This window comes from Oryctolagus cuniculus, chromosome 16, assembly GCF_051225735.1.
Source record: "Oryctolagus cuniculus isolate XC-2025 breed Fujian yellow rabbit chromosome 16, ASM5122573v1, whole genome shotgun sequence".
NCBI classification, from domain to species: domain Eukaryota; kingdom Metazoa; phylum Chordata; class Mammalia; order Lagomorpha; family Leporidae; genus Oryctolagus; species Oryctolagus cuniculus.
The window spans coordinates 57508415-57530179 of record NC_142882.1 but is presented as its reverse complement, the minus strand read 5'-3'; the positions used below and the strand labels follow the sequence as shown (position 1 = coordinate 57530179).

Below are 21765 nucleotides of genomic sequence, written 5' to 3'. Positions count from 1 at the left end.
GTAAGCTGAGTTGGGTTCCCAGCTGGAGTCAGGACAGCCCAGGCAGTGCATCAGCTGTGTAGTGTGCAGTGTGTGTCCACCCCTCTTTGGCCTCATCTTCCTCATCCCTGGCTCCTATAGGCTGTTAACCTTGACTGCTGCACCAGCTCCCCCAAAGCTATCCAGACCAAGTCACCAGAAAACACCACTGACGTGGATGGGAGAAAGAAAAGGGGTCTTGCTTCTCCTTACGGCTGTCTTCTCCCACCTACCTTGCCCTGTCTCACCTCCTCCAGCTCTCCATGGCTGGTGTAACAGTGGCTTTCTAACACAGTGCTGCCTCCTGGGTGGTCCAGCTGCTAGAGTTGCTCCAACAGCAGGAGTTTCAAGCCAGGGAAGGGGAGCCCGGTCAGGCTGCCAGATGGTAGGGGAGACAGGTGTGGATGAGCAGGGCACCAGGGATCATGTGTTGGAATCACAGCTGAGAGAGGGAGTCAGGTGAACCACATTATGCATTATGCAGCCCCATTATAGCCCTTAGTAGTCCCTGGACCTGGACTTGGGTGAATCCATCCCTGCTCCCACATTCTGCCCTCTCCCCTTCTCCATCACTCCTGGAGCAGTAATGATAATAATGAGAAATAATGGTTACTGATAACTTTGGTTGATAATTTCATTTAAGAAGCCAGAGACTGGCTAGGGTATGGGGAGGGAGGGCTGGAGAAGAAGTGGGGGAAGGAGGATGGGGTACAGGGGTACAGCTTGAGTAGGAGTAACAACTTCTCATATTCTGTAGCACAGCAGGGTAACAGTGGTTGACAACTATTAATTATTTCAAAATAGCCAGAGCGGATTTTGAATGTTCCCAGCACAGTGTCTCTGAGGTGATTAGATAAGCAATTATTCTGGTTATTATATACCATATACATGCATTGAAAAACCAGCTGTGCCCCGTATTTATAAATATGTACAGTAACCATGGGTCAATTACAAAACACATTTTTTTAAAAAAAGACATTACAATTAGAATGGTATCCTTAATTTTTCAGATGAGCAAACTCTGACAGATCAAGGATTTGAACTCAGGGCCTCCTGGCTCCAAACTTGCTGATCTGCTTTCCCACAGCCAGCCCTGTCTGATCCACTCTAAGCTCTTTCCCTCTCTCTCGGGGCATCAACCCATCAGCCTTACAGAAAGTAAGGGTGGAGCATGGGCGTGTTGGCCTCATAGCAGTGGCGGGGCGGGGTGGGGGGTGCTGCGGGGGATGTCTGCGGGAGCTTTCTGTTTTAGTGATGTCAGGAAGTCAGCTGCTCGCTCTATCAGGGAACAGCATCTTGAAGACTCTCGCCCAGCCACTCTGACATGATTCCCCGGTACATACTCCACAGTGACAGACAGCAGAATTTAATACATGTAACGTCTTTCCTTCCATTTACACCATCATAAATTACAAAGTATTGTTCACTTCACAAAATAAAACCATTTCCAGATAATTTCTGACAGTGTCAAGAAGTACATAAGCTACAACAAACCGATCTGTACAGCTGGGCGGGACGAGAGCAGCAGGGACCAGGCTGAGCCGCTTGACCCCTGTGTGCCAGGGGTCCCATCTGTAGGCCCCAGGGGTCCTGCGCTCCTTCCAGCCCCAGAGAACACATGGAGGCTCTCTCCTGATCACTCCAGACAGCAGTGGGCGAGTACTTACAGGGATCATGTCAATCAGAGGAAAAGACATGGCAGATGGATTAAGAAAAAAATCTAGATTTGCACTTTTTGATGTCTTTAAATATCTCACCTATGTTACAAAATATAGAAATCTTGGGGTAAAAGGCTCACGCTAAGATCGATGCAACCAGTCAGATGGAACTACAGTAATCAAATTATGACCCATACACATCTGCTTTATCAAGGGGGAGCAAACAGTCTTTGTCATTCTTTCAAAAATAGGTTTGTTTATAAAACAAAAATGAAAAAATTGTTCTGCAGATTGACTTTTCAGCAATACAGACATGTGACAGACATACAACCTTCCATTAAAGGATGCATTCAAGGGGCGTGGCCAAACAGGAAAGAAGAAAGGGGCCAAGTTTTACACAGCCCAGAGACGCCCCGCTTCCTCCAGTCGCCATCTGTAAAATGACCACGTTCGGCACGTTCTGGGACACACACTGGTGGCACAGAGAGGCTAGGACTGGATCCAAGCATACTTTGGGAATTCACCAGAGTTTTATGGAAAGAAAATTTGAGGCTATTTCAGACCATTCCACAATGGCTATGAACACATACTGCAGGAGAGCAGAAGCAAAAACTATCAGAAGCAGGATACATGTGGCAGGTGGAATTTTACGGAGAAGCACTAATCAGGACAGAGGTATGTCAAGATAATACTGCATTCGGGACCAACTTTATCATCACAGCAAGGACGCGGGGAACAAGGAACACAGGGCAATCGTCAATGCACTGCATTGAGTTCTATTTGCTAAAATAAAATAACATTCTTGCAGCCAAAATAAAAATACATTTTACAATATAGGTTTCATTTAACATTTAACATATAGCATTGTCTTCTTTTTGAAAGTGGAAAATGTATAACTGTATCAAGTACCTTTAAGAATTAAATTCCCTTTTATTACTAAGACTGAAGTTTCAAGGTCTACATTGTTTCCTTTTTTTAATAAGTTAAAGAAAGATTTATTAATCACTCTTGCAGCAGAACAGATATACACACGAGGCACGGCAAAAGAGCCAGGGTGAGGGCCTCTTCCCACCCTCACCCTCGTTCTCACATGGAGACGACGCGTCTATGAGACACAGCACCCGACTCCGCGGTGCACCGCGGCCCAGGAAATTCTGTCACTTGTTTGAAAAACAAATCAAGTGCAAGAAATGTTTTTATTCCTTTAGCTGAATCAACTTAGAAGGGACGGGGGCCCCTTGAGCTCCTGTCCCTGATGGCTTAGAACAGAACATCTTCGTTTTCTATCAAAATCTGCACAATCAGCTTCTGGTACCGCATGTCGTGCAGGGTGGTGAGGGTGTTGTCCTCGGGCGGCCTCATCAGCGTGGGCCCGAACACGATCCCCAGGTTTTCCGCGTTCATGAAATTGTCCTTCTCGTTCAGGGTGACCCTGCGAAGCAGCAGACACACGGGGGAGTGAGGGGGGTGCACGCGCACGCTGAGATGCTGTGCACGTCCCTAAGACCCGGGAACATCTTTGCCTGGGAAACTGCACGAGCGAAGTGGGGATCGGAATGGCAGAAGGCTCTCTTTCTAAAGGTAGTTTTCTGATCTGTTTTTCTTTCTAAATTTCTGGCACAGGAATCCCATGAAGGGAATGTGGACCCAATTTTTTTTAACTTCTTAATAAATATGTAATAAGTATGGAGCTATCATTTGGGGGATACCGGTTTGAAGGGACAGCAGATTATTTGCTGGCTGGTGGGGCCAGCTGTTTTTCCTCCTGTCACTTGTGTGTTCTAGACAGTGGGCGTTGAGGGCAGGTTCCCTGTGTGCTAGCAGGAGCAGTGCCAGGGGAGAAAGGTTACTGGCAGAATGGGCTGCCAGGAGTGTAGGAAGAGCCGGGCCCTCATCATGGGACGGGGGAAGGCTGGCAGGTGGCCACGCTGGAAGGCAGTTGGGCATCACTTCCAGTCCCCGCAGGATGAGGTCTGGAGCAGTAATTATTGTTGAAATTGAAGAGTCATCATTTCAACACCCAGATAAGATCAGCAGAGCCTTCAAGAATGCAACTCGGACTCTAAGACTGGTTTAATAGCTGCCTAGTGGAGCCATCTCCTAGATCCTGGATTTCAGGAATTTGAGAACTTTAGATAGTTCGTAAGCCCTGAAAGAGGGTAAGATATCTGAAGACAAAAATAATTAAAATCTATTGAGGTTTTGCACTGAAGACCATCCCTGTTTCCTTACGGCTTATTAGGATCGGATGTGCCATGTTACTTCGGGAAGGTCAGCCCAGTTTGCATTGTTTTCACACTGCAGAGCTGAGCAGAGGGCATTCTTCCGGCTCTCCCTGTGCACTCAAGCGCTGTACCTGGCCCAGCAAGGCGGCCGGCAGGCCCACCGCGGGAAACATGCAGTCATCGGCACTGAAAATCCAGCTGGCAAGTGTCAGCATTTTTCCCGAGCGTGGTACTTTGTCCTCCAAACTGTAACAGCTGGACGTTGATCACCGTAAGGGAAATAAAAGCCAGGCCTGACACCACTAGTCAACTCCTTATCTCAAAAAGCACTCGTTCTTTTCTGTTCATCACATGTATAAAAATGGGACTAGAGCTGCCTGTTACCACCTCTGATCATCCTGAATCTGGGCGACAGCATTTGTAGGTCTTAAAAGGCAGAAAGAGAACAACTTCTGTAGCTAGTGTCTGTAGTGCTTGCAATGTGCTTCCTTTCGCTTACGGAATGGACTTGTGAATTGCGATTTGCACTTTATCTAAGAATGGCTCTCTCGCCATGGGTCTTCCAAAAACATCGTGAAGCCCACAGATGTGATCCCCCCAACATTTCAGAGGCCAACCCGGCAGCCTCAGTGTATGTGAGCAGCCCAGGAACAAGACACAAGGGTTAGAGAGAGGAGTCTGGATCCGGAGGCCCCAGTGTCCTGCAAACACCCTAACGTCCCACACGCTCCTCAACGCACGGTCCCCTGTGTGGCAGGCAGGAGGCCCCAATGACCTCTGCCCCCTGAAATTCATTCCCTGTGCAGTCCCTGCCCCTGGAGTAGGGGCTGGACCCAGTGACTTGCTTATTCTAACCAATGAAAGTGGCAAAAGCAGTGGGATGTCCCTGCCGAGATGAAGTAAGAGAAAGGCTGTGTTTGTCTTAGGCACTCTTCCTTGCTTGCGCTGGGGGGAGCTCTGTTACTATTTAGTGAGTGGGAATGACCACAAGGCCGGGAACTGAGGGTGTGAAGTCTTCAGTCCCGTAGTCTCTGAGGCATTGCATCCTGCCCGCGGCCACAGCAGGGAACTTGGAAGCAGGTGCTGCCCCATCGAGCCTGGCGATGGCCTCAGAGACTGGCACATAGTTTTACCGCAGTTGCGTTATCGACCCTGAGCCAGAGGCAGCTAGTTAAGCTACATCCATATTCCTGGCTCACAGGGGGTATGAGATAATAAATGCTTATTGTTTTAAGTCACTAAGTTATGGGCAGTTTGTAACTTGGTGACAGAAATGTCATACATCCAGAAACACAAGAGGTGGGCTTGGGAATGCACTCTGAGGAGGCAGGGAGTCCAGGACTGGGGTGGAACAGCAGGAGGATGAACAACTACAGAGTGCAGGGCTTGTCTTGGAGGAGAATGTAGAGAGGCAGTGTAGACAGTATGAGGTCTGGATGAGTCTGTCTGGGTTTCCATCCTGGCCTCACCTCTTGAGATCAGCGATTTGATCTCCCTAAGCTTCTGCAATTTCCTGTGTACCAGGGACTGTACGTGGAAGTGTGGGGCCACTCGTGGAGTGGAGTGAGGGCTCTAGCCATTCCGACCAGGCTGGCCCCGACAAGGCAGCATAGTTCCCCGTAAAGGAGTGGAGTGTCTGCCCATTCGGTGTGCGAGGGAGGAAGGCTGCATGCTTCCCTAACGGGATGCCCACCCCCGGGGCCAGGACAGGGCGCGTGGCTGAGGCCTGAGCTTACTTCTTGAGGTGGATCATCAGGTATCGCAGGGTCTCGTAGTGGGCGGGCGGCAGCAGCATCAGCACCTCGTGGACGGCTTCCAGCCTCTCATCTGCACTGGAGACTTCTGGGAAGATGGCACACAAGGGAGGTCAGCCTGGTGACACTCACGCTTTCAGAGAAGTAACGAGAGGTCTGCTCTAACAACGAAGGAGGAGGGTGGCTACAGTTCCATAGAGTTTGGCTGTCCCCCAAGGGTCCCTGTGTTAATGACTTGGTGTTCCAAGGGTGGTGCTGTTGGAAGGCGGTAGAAGCTTGAGGAGGTGGGGCCTAGGGTCACTGGGACACTGGGGACATGTCCTTGAAGGTTGTTCTCGTGAGAAGGTCGTTGTAAAAGCCTGAGTTTGGCCTCAGTTTCTCCTCGCTTCCTCCTTCCCTCCCTCTCTCCCCCCCCTCCCTCTCTCTCTCCAAGGATCCTTCCAACTTACCCACTCCACCATCACTACCCACCACCCTCACCAGAGGCCCAACCAATGGGGTTACCCAATCTTTGGATTTGAACCTACACAACTCTGAGCCAAAGAAGCCTTATCTCTTTATAAACTTAGTTGCCTCAGGGGTTTCCAGAGTTCTAATAAGTTCATTGAATGCAGGTGCTGTTGCACTTAATGAGTTTGTTCTTGTACTGCCTCATTTCACAGTCTGTGGCCAAGCATCACATGCTTGGTGGACGTTGTGATGCGGGTCTGGAGGGCGGACATTGTCTTGTTTTCTGGGAAGCACCAGTCCAGTAGAATGCTTACAGTCTTGGGGCACGCTCATGCTCTGTGCTTCACCCTTCTTTTGAACTGGATTTGCTAGAAATCTCACTGTCACAGCTTTAATCCAGACTACACCACTTATGGTAGTGTGTCCTTGAAGTTGCCTAATGAGTCTTTGCCTGGCAGCCTTCCATAGTCAAATGTATTTTGCAATGCAAGGACATTGGCAGATGAGTCAGCCAGCACAGCCTGCACTAATGGCACTTTTCACCCAACTGCTGGCAGGGCTGACCTCGGTGCAAGCCCTGGTTAGGAAGCAGATACTGGGAAAATTAACAATGGGAGGAAGAATGCATGCTTCTGGTTTTTGGGTCTCTGATTAATACTGGCAGCCATTCAAAGAAAGCCCTCCTATCATTCCTCTTAGGGTGGAGGGTACCTAGCTTCTAGAACCTTCTCTGCTCTGGACATAGGAAGAAATGTTCTTAGGAGGGAGCAGGGCCTCAGCTCCTCCAGAAAGTGCACCTCGTAATATTGCCAGCCGGCCCTCGTACCTACCCTTAAGACAACTCATGACTATATTTAACAGCACAAGATTAAAGATTAAGAAACCTCAAAAACAAAAAGACTTCCTCAAAGTGGGCTTGACTTCTGTGTCATGCATCTGAATCTCCCATTCCTTACTCTTGTCTGTTCCTAAGCCTCTGCCTTTCACATAAATAAATAAATCTTAAATAATTTTTTTTTGGCTACCCAAATATTCACGCTTTCAACACAGAATAAAATAGACCCAACTGTGCTGGTTCCTGGCACACAAGGAACAATGAGGGGAAGGGGGAGCCAGCAGTGCCTGACACCCCGCGTCCGCCCAGAGGAGTTGGCTTAGCACTGGGTCAGCACAGCTGGGGAACCACGGCTGGCTTTCTGTTAACGGTGCTGTTGTGTCCTCACTCGGCAGCACTCGCGTTCATGCAAGAATGAGAGAGAATTGAGTTCTAATTGCCTTGGAACGGAAAGCATTGTGCTGGAGAGTGTGGTCCAAACAAACCGCTGGCTTTGCACACTCACTTGCTGCTTCTATGAATTTGGAATAGGTGTCATATGTGATGACAGGGATGGGCAGGTCTCGGAAGTAGAGTTTCAGGGCTCCAGTGATAATGTTGATGTCTGGGTAGATGTTGGCAGATATGTCCGCCTTTTCTCCATCTGAAAAACAATCAGCGACCCAAGTTCAAATGAGGACCTTACTTCACCAAGTTAAAGTGTGCACAAGGGAGGGGGAATAAGATCTCACAACGACTGCTTTCTGACAATCTCGGCTCACTGTTTTGACTTCTGATTACATGGAGGTGTAATGAAAAGGAGTTTGCTGAGAGTGAGGTCAGGGTGTGTGGGTACCCTGCAGCCCAAGGCTAAGGAAGTAGACTTTAATGGTTTTTTGGGTCCAAGCCCCTGCTAACCTGTTAAATAGAAACTCAGCCCAGAGAGGCTGGTGCCGTGGCACACTAGGTTAATCCTCCGCCTGTGGCGCTGGCATCCCATATGGGCGTCGGGTTCTAGTCTCAATTGCTCCTCTTCTAGTCCAGCTCTTTGCTGTGGCCTGGGAGGGCAGTGGAGGATGGCCCAAGTGCTTGGGCCCTGCACCCCATGGGAGACCAGGAGGAAGCACCTGGCTCCTGGCTTTGGATCGGCGTAGCTCCGGCCATAGCGGCCATTTAGGGAGTGAACCAATGGAAGGAAAACCTTTCTCTCTGTCTTTCTCACTGTATGTAACTCTACCTATGAAATAAATAAATCAATAAAAATCTTAAAAAAAAAAAAAAAACTCAGCCCAGCAATTTGTAGGTAGACACAAAGGTTCACAACAGAAAAACCATCTGATTTAAATAAGAAAGCATGGAGAAGCTCTAAGGTGTTCTCAGATAGGAATTGGAAGGTCAGGAACACAGAACAATTGCTGAACATCTTCAGTTGCTATTGTCACAGTGTTCCCTCCCTCCCCCACAACCCCTAGGGCTTGAATCTGGGAAAGTTCACCCTTGCCCTACCTCCAGTGATGCTAGAGGTCTTAACATTTTTAACAATCATTCTCAAGACATTGTTTGACGGTTTTATCATTAGCAAGTACCAGTCCCACTGAGCTATCAGAGACTGTGAAACTCTTCGGTTAAAAAACATTTCAGCCACGTAGGGGTTACAAGCATCTACTGCATGGAGAATTAGAACAGACACCTCAGCAAATTTGGATCTGGTGATACAAAAGGTACTGTTCTCTGCTCATGTACAGAGAACAGTAAAAGCAAAGTAGCTAGGCTATGTGGATCCCAATATTTACATATTTTGCAAGCATTTATTGAAAACATACCAGGTGCCAAGCATTGTAAAGTCCTAGTGAAATCAAAGTAGAGCTATTGTCTTCCAGTAGTTCTGGTTAGGTGGCGAATTAGCATGCAATTCAATAGTTACAAGGTATGTGGAGAGATTGCTATGCTGGAGGCAGGTAAAATACCCAGAAGACATAGGAAAAGCAAACAGAAGCTCTTAGGTCAGCTTTGGGCAGTGAAGAAGGCTTCATGAAAGAGCGAAGAATTGATCCAACCCCTGATTACAAGGCCTTTGCTACACAGAAGTGTGAACACAGTGCAGGTGCTCAGAACTCTGCGAGGTGAGGTGCACACCAGGACTGCTGGGGTGGGTCACGTTAGGTGAGGGTTCCCTCACTTGACTGGCTGCACCAGAATGGATTGGAATGTCCGTTAGAAATGCAGAGCCTTGGACTCATGGAGCTTTGTGGATGCATTCTCATGGGGGGCCCTGATGATCTGCATTAAGAGTTCCCAGGTTGGCTGTGACAGCTCACCTAAGAGATACAGTGTCCGAGGGGACATCTGTCAGAACTGTAAAGAACAAAGGAGCTACCTCCTGCACTTCCATCGGCTTCCCCTGCTGCAGCCCTGGGGCTGCCCTCTCAACTCTGCTCCGCTCCTTGGAGCTTTGGGCGAAGAGTCTCCAACAGGGTCCTGAGATGAGGGATGGTGCAGGGGGGTGCACTGGTGCTGTGTGTTTAGCTTCTAACTAAGCACCCCCCTTCCTCAGAAAGGAACTGTAGGACTGTTAAAACAATTTACTAATGAAAGATAGATACATACACACACACACATACATGCACACAGAGATATGCAGACAGAGCTTCCATCAACTGATTCACTCCCCAAATGCCCCCAAGAGTCAGGGCCAGGGCCAGGGCCAGGACCAGGCCAGGTCAAGGATGAGAGCCTGGAACTCAATCTGGCTTTCCCATGTGGGTGCCAAGGACCCGACTACCTGAGCCATTACCTGCTGCCTCCCAGAGTGAACATGAGTAGGAAGCTGGATCAGAAGCAGAGCTGGGACTTGAGCCTAGGCACTCTGACGTGGGATACAGGCTTACCAACACCAAATGCTTGCGCCTGTGAAATTGTTAAACCATCCCTCCTCAGCTCCCTGAAAAACAGCTCTCAGCATTTCTGAAACCCCATTTCTACCGTGAATGAAACCTGGTTCCAACAGAGCAGTTGCCAAGGGCAAGACAGACAGACGGCACTTGAAGCACAGCTTACCTCTGTCAAACGCCATCTTGACATCTTCAATGTGCTCAGTGAACCCGGAGACTCTGTAAATTCCTTCTGACTTTAATCCTGAGAGAGAGAGAGAGAGAGAGATAGGTAGGTAGGTAGGTAGGTAAGTAGGTGTTGGGGAGATATTAACTTCAGCTTCCCCAAATATTTGCACATGGACTCTAGTTTCATATCTATACTATGTCCTGTCAGAAGATAAGAAAATTGCGGCAGTATAGTATGCTATGTCAGATTCCTCCTAAGTAACATACGTCCCTGCTGCTTCCTCTGGAAAGACTCCATCAAGTGTGTCTTTGCCCATCTGAGATCCCCTGCATCCGGCAAGAGCACATGGCATCGATACAGTCCCTACTCTCTCCTGTGACCAGGGCAGAGGCTGTTAGTCGATCTCAACTCTTCCGAGTACCACTCACCCAGGTTGCCACTGCTGGTCAGTGGGACTTGGCCCACCAGTATACCTGTGTGTCACACTGTTCACCTCAGTACAGCTGGGACAGGCGATGCCACACAGGTGAGGACATGGTGGCTCATGGGAGCAGAATTGGGGACGGCCAACCCCGGTAGAAGGGGGCACCTGGGGAGCTCATATCGAGGGGGAGTCTGAAGGGATGGGGTTGGAGTTCATCAGAGGAGCCGAGTGTGTCAGTTCTCCTCCTAATAGTTTATCTTCCATCTCCCGGTTGAACAGAGCCTTATGATTCTTAGAGCCGGGTCTGAAGTCTGGGCAATGTGAAGAGAGCAGAAGGGATGTAAACAGCTTTTGGATTGTGGCTCTGAAGGGCAAGAACACTCCCTTCCCCCTTCCTGTTGGTGGGCGTGCAGGTGGCATCATACAGTGGGCACCACGGCAGGGCAACACAGGGCCTGGGTTCCGCCATGGCATCCATTCGACCAGCCCCGCTGCCCTGCTGCAGAGAGAAGCAGATTTCCATCATGTTGAAGGCACTATCATTCAGGTCTCTGCGACAGCACTGACACAAAGTCTGCGTTACACAGTCAGATACGGAGGTGGAGTTAGGGGAGGTAATCGTTCCAAGAAAAGAAAAGAAATGACACAGGTTGACTCCTGTGTGTTGGGCACTGTACTAGGTCCTTTATCTGTGTCAACTGATGTTAATTCTTAAACCATTTTATGAGGAGCAATTTATCAGTTCACTTTATGGCTGGGGAAATAGATACTCACATAGAGTAAAGAGGGACCAGTTTTGTGGCACAGCAGATTAAGGCACTGCCAGTGATGCCAGCATCTCATATATGAGTGCTGATTCAAGTCCCAGCTACTCTGCTTTCAATCCAGCTCCCTTCTAATGCACCTGGGAAAGCAGCAGGAGATGGTCCAAGTACTTGGGCTCCTGCACTCATGTAGGAGACTCGGATGAAGTTTCTGACTTCAACCTGGCCCAGCCCTGGTCATTGCAACCCTTTGGGGAGTAAACCAGCAGATGGAAGAACTCTTTCTCCCTGTGTCTCTGTAACTCTGCCTTTCAAGTAAATCTTAAAAATATGGAGTAAGCAGCTTGCCCAAGGTCTTGCTAGAGCCAGTAAGAGATGGGGCTGGGAATCTAACCTCAAGCTCACGACCTTTTCATTCTATGGTATCATGCAGACACAGTGAGCCTGAGGAGAGCAGTAAGGAATTTTTTAAGGACAGGAGTCCATGTGAGATGTTGGCAGTGGTGCCCGTGCAGCTGGGGATGCGTCCTGTGAATTCCTCCAAAGGCAACTGTTGGATTCAGCTTGGCCACCTAGGCCCCCAGCACCTATGGCTCCAATCCCTCTGCTGCAATTCCCTTGGCATCAGTTGCTGATTGGTGCCCCTGTAATCCTTGTATGAGGCATGCTTAGTGATATGCTCTTTGTAGACAGTCTCTCTGCATGTCCAGTGTGGTATAGTTTTGCCTGAAGCATCAGCAGAATCCCAGCTTCTCCAGAGAAGCATAGCTCATGTCCTTCACAGTCACATTGAGCTCTGTTAGCCATAGCAACAACAAGGGAAGAGGCAGTTCTTAGTATCTGATACTAAACAAGCAAGCCCTCAAGAAATAGAATAGCTATGGCTTTCCTCCTGAAAGAGAAAGGAAATAATTTCCTATCTCTAGAAGGCTTGGGATGACAAGCTACAACAGCCTTTTGTTTTGTTTTGGAACAAATGGGCAAGTTGGCCAGTGGATACCTGTAGAATGTCTTTAGCCAATTTGGATCCAATAATGGGTACCCAGTGTAGCAGAATATAATAGATGGCCAACATCACTGAGGCCTTTGGAAGGTTTTATACGTGGTCCAAGCCCCATCCAGCAATCCCAGTTCTCCTCATGGAGACCCAGTCTGTGACACCACTGAGCACTGCGATACTAAACAGCGCCTAGCAAAGCACAAAGGACAGGTGGCCCGCACATAATGTAAAGAAGCTTGCCTTTTTTTTTTTTTTTTGAAATGTTTATCTTTCTTGCCTCCTTGATAATTTTCTTGAATAGATTTTTAAAATTTATGTATTTGAGAGGTAGAGTTACAGAGAGAGAGAAGGAGAGACAGAGAGGTCTTCCATCGCTGGTACAGTCCCCAAACGGCCACAGCAGCTGGAGCTGGGCCGATCCGAAGCCAGGAGCTTCTTCCAGGTCTCCCATGTGAGCACAGAGGCCCAAGCGCTTGGGGCATCCTCTGCTGGTTTCCCAGATCATAGCAGAGAGCTGGATGGGAAGAGGAGTTGTTGAGACTAGATACTGAGATACACATGAGATACTGGCACCACAGGTGGAGGCCTCAGCCCACTATGCCATAGCACCAGCCCTAAATAGATTTTTGAAACCTTTTAAACTCATCTTTGAAATAAGCAGAACAGAATTAGGAGTGAACTTTTATATGGTAGGAGGTGCAATGATCAATAATATTTCTATTAAATACAAACACTGTGAAAATTATTTGAGGGGGAAGGAGGAAGAAGTGAGGGAAGGAGAAAGAAAGAATGAGAGTGTTATCTGCTAGCTCACTCCTCTGGGGCAGCGTCAGGCAGAAACCAGGACCTGGGAACACAAGCAAGGTCTCCCAGGCAGGTGGCAGGAACCCATTACCACTGCCTCCAAGGGTCTGCATTAGCAGTTAGAAGGTTAGCATTAGCAGAAGTTGGAGGCCAGAGCCAGACCCAAGAGTGAAACCCGGCACTCTGACGTGAGGCCTGAGCATCCTCTCTGGCGTCTTAGGCACCAGGCCAACTGCCCACTTCCAGGAGCACTTCTCAGTATCCAATTCCAACCTCACTTCTGCCAGAACTCTTTCTTAATTGTCCTCAAATACGATTACAGCATCTTCCTTTGTGAATCCATCTTGTTTTGAATATGGGCATGCACGTGTATTTATTTGTCCACACAGTAGTATGGATTTCTCAATGTATAGGACACAGTAAAAGCTCAGGAAACATCTGTTGAGCCCATACACATGTGGTTTTTCTCGGAAATGGAAATTGATACCATTGGTTGGGACCATTTTCCCAACAAAAGTAGTGGAGCCAGTTTCCTTGACAACAGGAAAAATTAACAGAGCATTTTCCAAACCTCTTGCTTCAATCTCCCGGATACACATGTCCACCACCATGGGTCTCTGCATGTTGTGGGCCTTCACGAGCGTGGTCAGGTCACAACAGTACACCTTCTTGATCCGCTTGAGGTCGGGCTGGCAGTCGTTGGGCACATGCTTGGAGCACTGCTTGTGCACATTCAGCCCACAGTCTGCAAACGAAGGAGTCGCATTAGCCATGCCCGGGCCTCTGTCAAGAGCCCAGCACAAATTATACGTTGCCAAAAATAAAAATACCACCACCCGTGCCTGCCGTGTTTTTCCGGAACAGCCACCCAGGACAGGTGCTGCCGAGAGTCATCTTTACCCTCTGCACCCTTACGTGCGTCCGGCTTCCTGGGCTGGGCCCGAGGAGTAGAAGCCCTCACTGAGCTCATTTAGGTGCTTAGGGTGTTTGGATGTGATCTCTCTCTCTCTCTGGGCTGGAACTTTGCGTACACAAGTGGGCTTTTTGGGGTTTGGGTTCCCAGGTTAGGTCACAGCTCACCAGCGGCACCTAGGACTCCTGCCAGCCTGTTTCCTGGAAGTCCCTGGTGTGGAGGAGAAAGCTGGTCTCTGTAGAATCTCTACTCGTTGGTTTGAGGAGCTCACGACTGTTGGCATCTTGTGCTTTCCTGGAGAGGAGGTCCCTACTTCCCAGGCCCGTCCTCCTGTGGCCAGGCCATTTTTATTTATTTCTACCTGCCTCATTCTAACACCTGGGAATGGAAATCCTGTCTAACTGTAGCCCAGTGGGAGTAATTGAGAGTTTACCATTTATAACAATGCCGTGTAATATGATGATTAGAGTAATTATTTATAAAGCTCATATCAAGATCCAAAGCTGAAAAGGCGCTTTTAAGTTCACTGAACACGTTAAAAGCCTTGTTAGCAGTTGGTATCCACTGATGGAATTTCCCTGACAATAAAAAGCCAGAGTCTACATTCTGGAAAATAAAAATTTAATGCTTAAGTTGTTCAAAGTTGGTGTATCATTGTCTACTCAAAGTGTCTTATACTATTGCCTTCTACACACAAAGAATAACATAACATTGTCTCCCCCCTCCACACGTTCTTTAGGATGAGTAATCCCCCGTTACGTGTTTACACTGCATGTTGTTTAGCCATCTTTCCATGCATGGACACTTTGGTCACTTCCACCTTTTGGCTATTGCTGAGCCAGCGTCCAAGTGTCTGTTCAAGAGCCTGCTTTTAGTTCTTCTGGGTTATTTTCCAGGTGCTGGATCAAACGGCAGTCCTATTTTTAATTTTCTTACAAATTTCATTTTAAGGTCTGACGCAACAGTGAACTGATGTAGAGTTAAATTCTAAAATTTCATTAAGATGTTTTATACTATGTACAAAATATTTTTTACAAATTAATAGAGCTCAATTATGATACAAATAAAAACCTGGTTTAAAAATTTAACATTATGGAAAGCTGAGAGGCAACGATGACTCTTCTTAACCTATAATGACCAGTTTTCAGCTTTTCTGCTACGCAGATGAAGTCCAAGAAAAAAGAGTAGCCACTGGAGAATACTAACAATGTAGACTTAGACTGTGTCTTATTTTGATTATAAAAACAGAGAGAGAAAAAAAATCCCCAAAGCTTTTCATCCCAGAGAAAGCTGCTGATCATAGCGAATGTAAAGTCCAGGTTTTGTTCTCATAATATTGACTTTGGACCAATTTCCTGCTGAAATTGGATAATACCAACAATTAGGGATATTTTTGGTAGTATAACCTGGACAGGCCAAATTAATGAGTAATGCAGATATTCTACCACTTTGTTCAGTGGTGGAACCCGGAGATACTTTGTGAGTCTTCTGTGTTACTTGGGGAACCTGCCCACTTCTTGGGGGGCTGCGTTTGAGCTCAGGTCTTGAGCTCAGGTCTTACCACTTTGCACCTTGGACCTGGGCTGAGGGAAGGCAGAGTTCTCCGGGCTACGTGAGAACTACCTGAACTGCCCAAGTGATACCAGTGACTGTTGTACCTGTAGAAGCCCCTTCTAGGCACAGTGGTGATTCAAGGTTGCATGATCCTGTGACCAAAGCTGCCAGTATGGGAGAGGAGATCCACCACCTTGGCATAGTGCTGGTGGCTCATTTTAAATGAGTCACATAATTATCTTTTACAGTCCCACCCCAGCAAGGAGGAATCAGTCATGGGGCAGGTGGACCCTGTCAGTGTCACAGAGGGCTGCTCTCCCCCCAGCACAACTGTGCTCCAGAAAAAGGCTACTGGCATGGAGCAGGGAGCCAGGTTACACATTCACCTGGCAATGCTTTATCCTTTGTCTGATGCAGCGTTACAGAGAGGCAGAGGCAGAGAGAAAGAGGTATTCCACCTGCTGGCTCACTCCCCATATGGTCACAACAGCCGAGCTGGGCTGATCCATAGTCAGGAGCCAGGAGCTTCTAGGTCTCCCATGCAGAGGCAGGAGCCCAAGGATTTGGGCCATCCTCTACTGCTTTCCCAGGCCATAGCAGAGAGCTGGATCAGAAGTGGAGCAGCCAGTACTAGAACCGGTGCTCCTATGGGATGCCGGCGCTGCAGGTGGAGGATTAACCTGCACCACAGCGCCGCTCCCTGTCGGATGTATCTTAACATAGCCATGATGTGTGCATCTAATTCTAGGTGGGAAGATGTCTGGGGTTCAAACTACTTTGAAAATACCAGAGCTAAGGTCTGTGGTCTCAGTGCCAATCCGATGGCAGAAGCAGGCTGGGCTTGGGCCCTGCAGCCCATCTGCCTTTGAATCAACATCCACCACTTACTTGGTGGCCAAGGGCAATTCTCAGTGACCTCTCGGTTCCTGTTTCCTCTTATGTTTCAGAGGGACAGTGCTATCATCCCCCAGGTTTGGTTGTGAGGCGAAGTGTAAGTAGTAAGTGTGTGGTCCAGGGCCTGGCAGGTGGTAAATTCTCATCGCCAGTATCATTACATTTATTTTAAAAGACAGCGTTGGAGAGAAGCATGGCTTTTCTGTCCATGTAATTCCAGTGGAATTGATTTTTCTTTTTGAGGACCACTGCCTATTTTGGGAGGCAGGCTGATGCTTATGGAAATATATTTGCTTGCTTCTTTCTTCCTTTCCTTGTATAAATGTGAGATATTCTTCTTCATTCCTGGAAACTCATAGAACAGTCTCCCCATTGAGCTCCAAAAGGCCTGGAGCCCTCTGGGACCACTTGACTGCTGAACCAGTCTAGGCATATCTATCTCCCAGCTCTAGATAGACGTCCTCTGGCTCAGCACGATGGTACTTTACATAATTGGAAAAGAAAAATGAAAGGTCCATTCTGGGACTGGCATAGTGGTTAAGGCTACCGCTTGTGGTACTGGCATCCCATATGGGCACCGGCTCAAGTCCTAGCAGCTCCACTTCCAATCGAGCTTTCTGCTGTGGCCTGGGAAAGCACTGGAGGGTAGCCAGAGTCCTTGGGCCCCTGCACCCACATAGGAGACCTGGAGGAAACTCCTGGCTCCAGACCAGCCCAGCTCTGGCTGCTGCGGCCATTTGGGGAGTGAACCAGCAGATGGAAGACCCCTCTCTCTCTCTGCCTCTGTCTCTCTGTGGCTCTGCCTTTCAAATAAATTTTTTTTTTTTAAGAAAGTTTCATACTTACCTGAGCACCTGACCCCCTGGGCAATGAGCCCCCACATGAAGTTGGCACAGTATTCACACCAGTGTGGGCCTCGGAAAGTGTGCACCTGTGATCCAAACAGAAGAAGGCTGTCAGAGGATTCGGTGACCTAGAGGCAAGTGGCCTTGGACATGAAACACATGGAGGCAGTTACAGAACAAAGACAGGCATCAGAGGAATGATCTTCACTGGGTGTCTTCCATCCAGTGGGGCGGATCCAGAGGAAACGGAGCCGTGCTTTGATCTTTGAAACCCTGCACTGACCCACCGTGCCCCGGTCCAAAAGGAATGTGGAGAAACAGTCAGGTTACAGGAACACACCATCAACTAAGGAACAAGACTCACTGCCCCAAACTAGGCACCGTGTGGATGAACCCAAGATAGCCTGGGCCGCTCGCCGCAACCTGCATTTAGCTCAGCAAGTTCTGGAAGACAGGGCTCAATTACTGTGTCCTTGGGACGGCAGTTGCCCCATCTGTAGAATACCCAGACAGGTATAAATAAGATGTGATTACAGGATAATTAAAAGGTTCCAGGGCTTTGCGCCACTTCCAAAGAGAGTGTTAAAAAAAGCAAGGGAGTTGGCTGAAAATGCAGGCTACCCATAGGGCCTATGAAATTGCTCTCCCCAGAGATAGAGTCTGTGCCCAGCAAGCTGTGTGTGTGTTTGTGTGTGTGTTTGTGTGTGTGTGTGTGTGTCCATCTATCCTTCATGTGGGTGGGCTGAAAACCCACCCTGGCTGGCCAGTCTCCTTGGCTGGTACGCTGCCGGTTGTGAGATACCCGGCCTATCACATCATAAGGATGGTTTTGCTCTAGTTATTCGGGCCCAGGTCTTTCTGTAACAGGATCATGGATTAAGTCATGGTTTACAGCAGAAACAAAATAAAAGTAGTTGTTTCCTGGCACCAAGAAGCAGAGCTGCGGCGTTCCTTGCAAGCCAACGTGGCTACAGTCAGCAAAACCGCCAAAGGCCGTCCATAGAGGCAGGCAGGCAAGCACGTGATGGGGTCCCGATGTTGTATCGCTTTATTACAAAAGGCCTTTCAGACTTTTAAACTTCTGTTAATAAAAATGTAGACATTTGCATTTAAAAAAAAACAAATTGGGATGCCTGTTTATGACTTATCTAACAAAGGAATCAGGATGACGGCCATGGTCACAATTTGGAACGCAGCTCTGCTTAAGAAAAGAGAGCATCATTTGAGTTCTGTGTTCACCCACGCCAGTCCCTGTGTGTACATTAAGTGGCAGACAACGCACACCTGGTTTCCACCTAATGGGACTGACAGAGGAATAAAAGCAGCAAGAAAAAGTAAAAAATAAGTCAAAAAGAACAACTTAAGGCCATGATTTCTATGCAGTAAACTGAATTATAATATCTTTTGGCATTTCGAGCCGGCGCCGTGGCTCAATAGGCTAATCCTCCACCTTGCGGCGCCGGCACAACGGGTTCTAGTCCCGGTCGGGGCACCGGATTCTGTCCCGGTTGCCCCTCTTCCAGGCCAGCTCTCTGCTATGGCCAGGGAGTGCAGTGGAGGATGGCCCAGGTGCTTGGGCCCTGCACCCCATGGGAGACCAGGAAAAGCACCTGGATCCTGGCTCCTGCCATCGGATCAGCGCGGTGCGCAGGCTGCAGCGGCAGCCATTGGAGGGTGAACCAACAGCAAAGGAAGACCTTTCTCTCTCTGTCTCTCTCTCTCACTGTCCACTCTGCCTATCAAAAATAAAAAAAAATTAAAAATAAAAAAATATATCTTTTGGCATTTTGGTGTGCCACATGCAAACTGTCTATTGATGTGACAAGCGATAAGAAAAATCTTTCAAAGTGTTCTTACTGAAACGGAGACGTGTCTGTAAGAGCACGGCCCAGGCACGTGACAAAGCACTCCTTGTAAGGGTGCAGGCAGTCCGTCTCGGGGGCAATGTGTTCTCATGGCACCAAAGGCCATGGTTCTCCGAGGCCCACTGGGATCAAACCTGGCACGAAAAGAATTGCTCAGTGAAACCTCCTATGAAAGGCTGGACAGTGGGAGCAGGTGTTTAGCCGAGTGGGTAGGATGCCCACCTCCCACATCCGAGTACCTGGGTTCAAGTCCTGGCTTTGGCTCCTGTCTCCAGTTCCCTGCTAATGCAGACCCTGGGAGGCAGTGGTGATGGCCCAAATAACTGGGTCCACATGGCTCATGTGAGACCTGGACTCAGTCCCTGGCTCCAGGCTCCAGTCCCTACCAGTCCAGGCTGTTGTGGGCAACTGGGAAGTAAACTAGCAGATGGGATCTTTCTTTCTCTCTCTCCCTCTCTCCTTCTCCCTCTCTCTCTCCCCCTCTCTCCCTCTCTGCCCCCCTCCCCCTCTCTCTCCCTCCCTCCCTTCCTCTCTCTTCCTCCCTCCCTCTCTCTCCCTCCTTCCCCTCTCCCCACCCTCACTTCCCAAGTAAACAAAAAATTTTTACAAAAGGTGAACATTTTCCAAATTCAGTAGTCATAGTTTTCTTACTGTTTTACTACAAATGTTTTACAGCTGCTGGTTGGCCAGCACCGTGGCTCACTAGGCTAATCCTCCACCTGCGGCGCCAGCACACCGAGTTCTAGTCCCGTCGGGGCGCTGGATTCTGTCCCGGTTGCCCCTCTTCCAGGCCAGCTCTCTGCTGTGGCCAGGGAGTGCAGTGGAGGATGGCCCAAGTGCTTGGGCCCTGCACCCCATGGGAGACCAGGAAAAGTACCTGGCTTCTGCCTTCGGATCAGCGCGGTACGCCGGCTGCAGCGCACCAGCTGCGGCGGCCATTGGAGGGTGAACCAACGGCAAAGGAAGACCTTTCTCTCTTTCTCTCTCTCTCACTGTCCACTCTGCCTGTCAAAAAAAATAAATAAATAAATAAAATAAAAAAAAAATAAAGCTGCTGGTTAAACCATGGCAACAAAGTTGACTTAATTTACTGTTGACATGGCAAGCTCAACGAAAAATAAGTAAAATACAGCGCCCTGAAATAAAGTGTGAAAAGGGCTGTAGAAGAGAAAAGATGAGGCTACGGCTGCCACCAGAGGCCCAGTGCTGCCCGGTATCAGAGGGGCCTCTCCTAAAAGTTGACCAGAGGGGAGAGAAGGGCTGGTGCCGTGGGGTGGGAGGGATGGAGAACATTCCAGGTAGAATGAATGCACAGAGGCCTTGCAGGAGCCAAACAGTGTGGTGGGAGCCAAGAACCGGAAGTCCAGGTAGCCAGGGCACCAGAGTGAGGGGAGAGGAGCTAGGATGCGGCTGGAAGTAGGAAAGAGAAAGTCAGGCGTGGGCCCTGAAGGCTTCCTGCCCAAGTGTGGATCTGGCTTTAGTCTCAGCACAACAGGAAGTGCTTGGAGAGGACTTAAGAAAATACAGTGATTTTGTCTTAAAAACTGAATGTTCATGGTGTGATAGGAGATTGTGTAGTGGTCTAGTTTGAAAAATGATGGTGGCTGAGATCCGGTTGCCGGGGGTGGAGATGACTATTGGATGGATTGGAGACATTTTTGAAGACAGAATGCATAGGGCTTGATAAAAGGGTAACTGTGGGTCTTTGAAGGAGAGGGGAATCATGAACGACTCCCAGACACTTGTTCAGGAACTGGGTGGATGGTGATACCATTGGCTGAGATGGGGATGACATTCTTTTTCGGGGAGAAGTTCAAGAACTCACTTTAGACGGGTGAAGTTCGTTAAATGCTACTCTGCTATCTACCTGTTAGCATCAGGCAGAAATTCACACATAATTGGAGAGCTCAGAAGAGGGTGAGGGCAAGAGTATAAATCTGGCCATCCTTCACAAACAGATGCTATTGAGAACTGGGTGAACAGTTAAAAGTATCAGGGACAGAGAGTATTAGATCAAGAAGAGAGAGCTCACCACACAGGCCAGCTACTTCAGAGGGCAAGGTGTGCAGAGTGTCTTGGGGAAGGAGGGATCAACCATGTTGCATGTGGGTCAGAAATGCAGTGAGTCCAGGTGCGTGAAAGTCATTAGCAACCTCAGCAGGAGACGTCTCCTTGGATGGGTGACAGCAGCAGTCACCAGGGAACTGGAGAACAAACAGGTGGTAAGCTGGTAGAGTGACTCCACCATGAAAGATGGACGCTTCATCCCTCAGAGACAGGCTAGCTTGAGATGTGGTGTCAGGAGAGCATGGGTGTCCGCTGACTTGTAGCTGGGATGGGTCTGAAGGGGGGAGGAGAGATGGAGAAGGAGAGAGGGGGCAAGCCAAGAGCAAAGCTGGGAGATGATAAGCTAAGGCCATACATGGAGGCAAAACTCAAAAACCAGTCAAGACATGTCCATAATCAGCAAAAGCCACGTAAACGTCAGATCAAGAAATGTTAAATGAATCTTAGACAAGATAAATAGAAACAGTCTATAAGTTATGTAGATTGCAGTCAATCGCAGAACGCTAAAAGACAAGCAAACTTAAAAAAATAAAAAAATACTCCACCAGCAAAAGGACAGCAATTAGGCAAAACCAGGCTCTTCCTCAGCCAAACGGGATGAGATGATCGAATGTGAGCAGGGGTAAAATACAGATATCTCAGACAAATGCCAAGAA

General features: G+C 48.5%; 1 protein-coding gene and 1 long non-coding RNA gene across 5 annotated transcripts in view; one reads left to right on the top strand and one right to left on the bottom strand.

Moving 5' to 3' along the window:
* The window catches only part of LOC127492660 (uncharacterized), a 73975-nt gene that overhangs the window by 31365 nt on the left and 20845 nt on the right, over positions 1-21765 (top strand). The window lies entirely within an intron of this gene.
* Positions 1369-21765, bottom strand: part of CHN2 (chimerin 2) — a 286463-nt gene continuing 266066 nt past the window's right edge. For all 3 annotated transcript variants that reach the window (XM_089316070.1, XM_070059690.2, XM_089316069.1), the window contains 6 exons: positions 17179-17263; positions 13543-13716; positions 9977-10054; positions 7446-7583; positions 5638-5743; positions 1369-3108 (listed from right to left, as the gene is read on the bottom strand). In XM_089316070.1, coding sequence (XP_089172196.1) covers positions 2937-3108; positions 5638-5743; positions 7446-7583; positions 9977-10054; positions 13543-13716; positions 17179-17263 — 753 coding nt within the window. In that variant the 3' untranslated portion in view covers positions 1369-2936. The remainder of the gene's footprint in view (positions 3109-5637; positions 5744-7445; positions 7584-9976; positions 10055-13542; positions 13717-17178; positions 17264-21765) is intronic.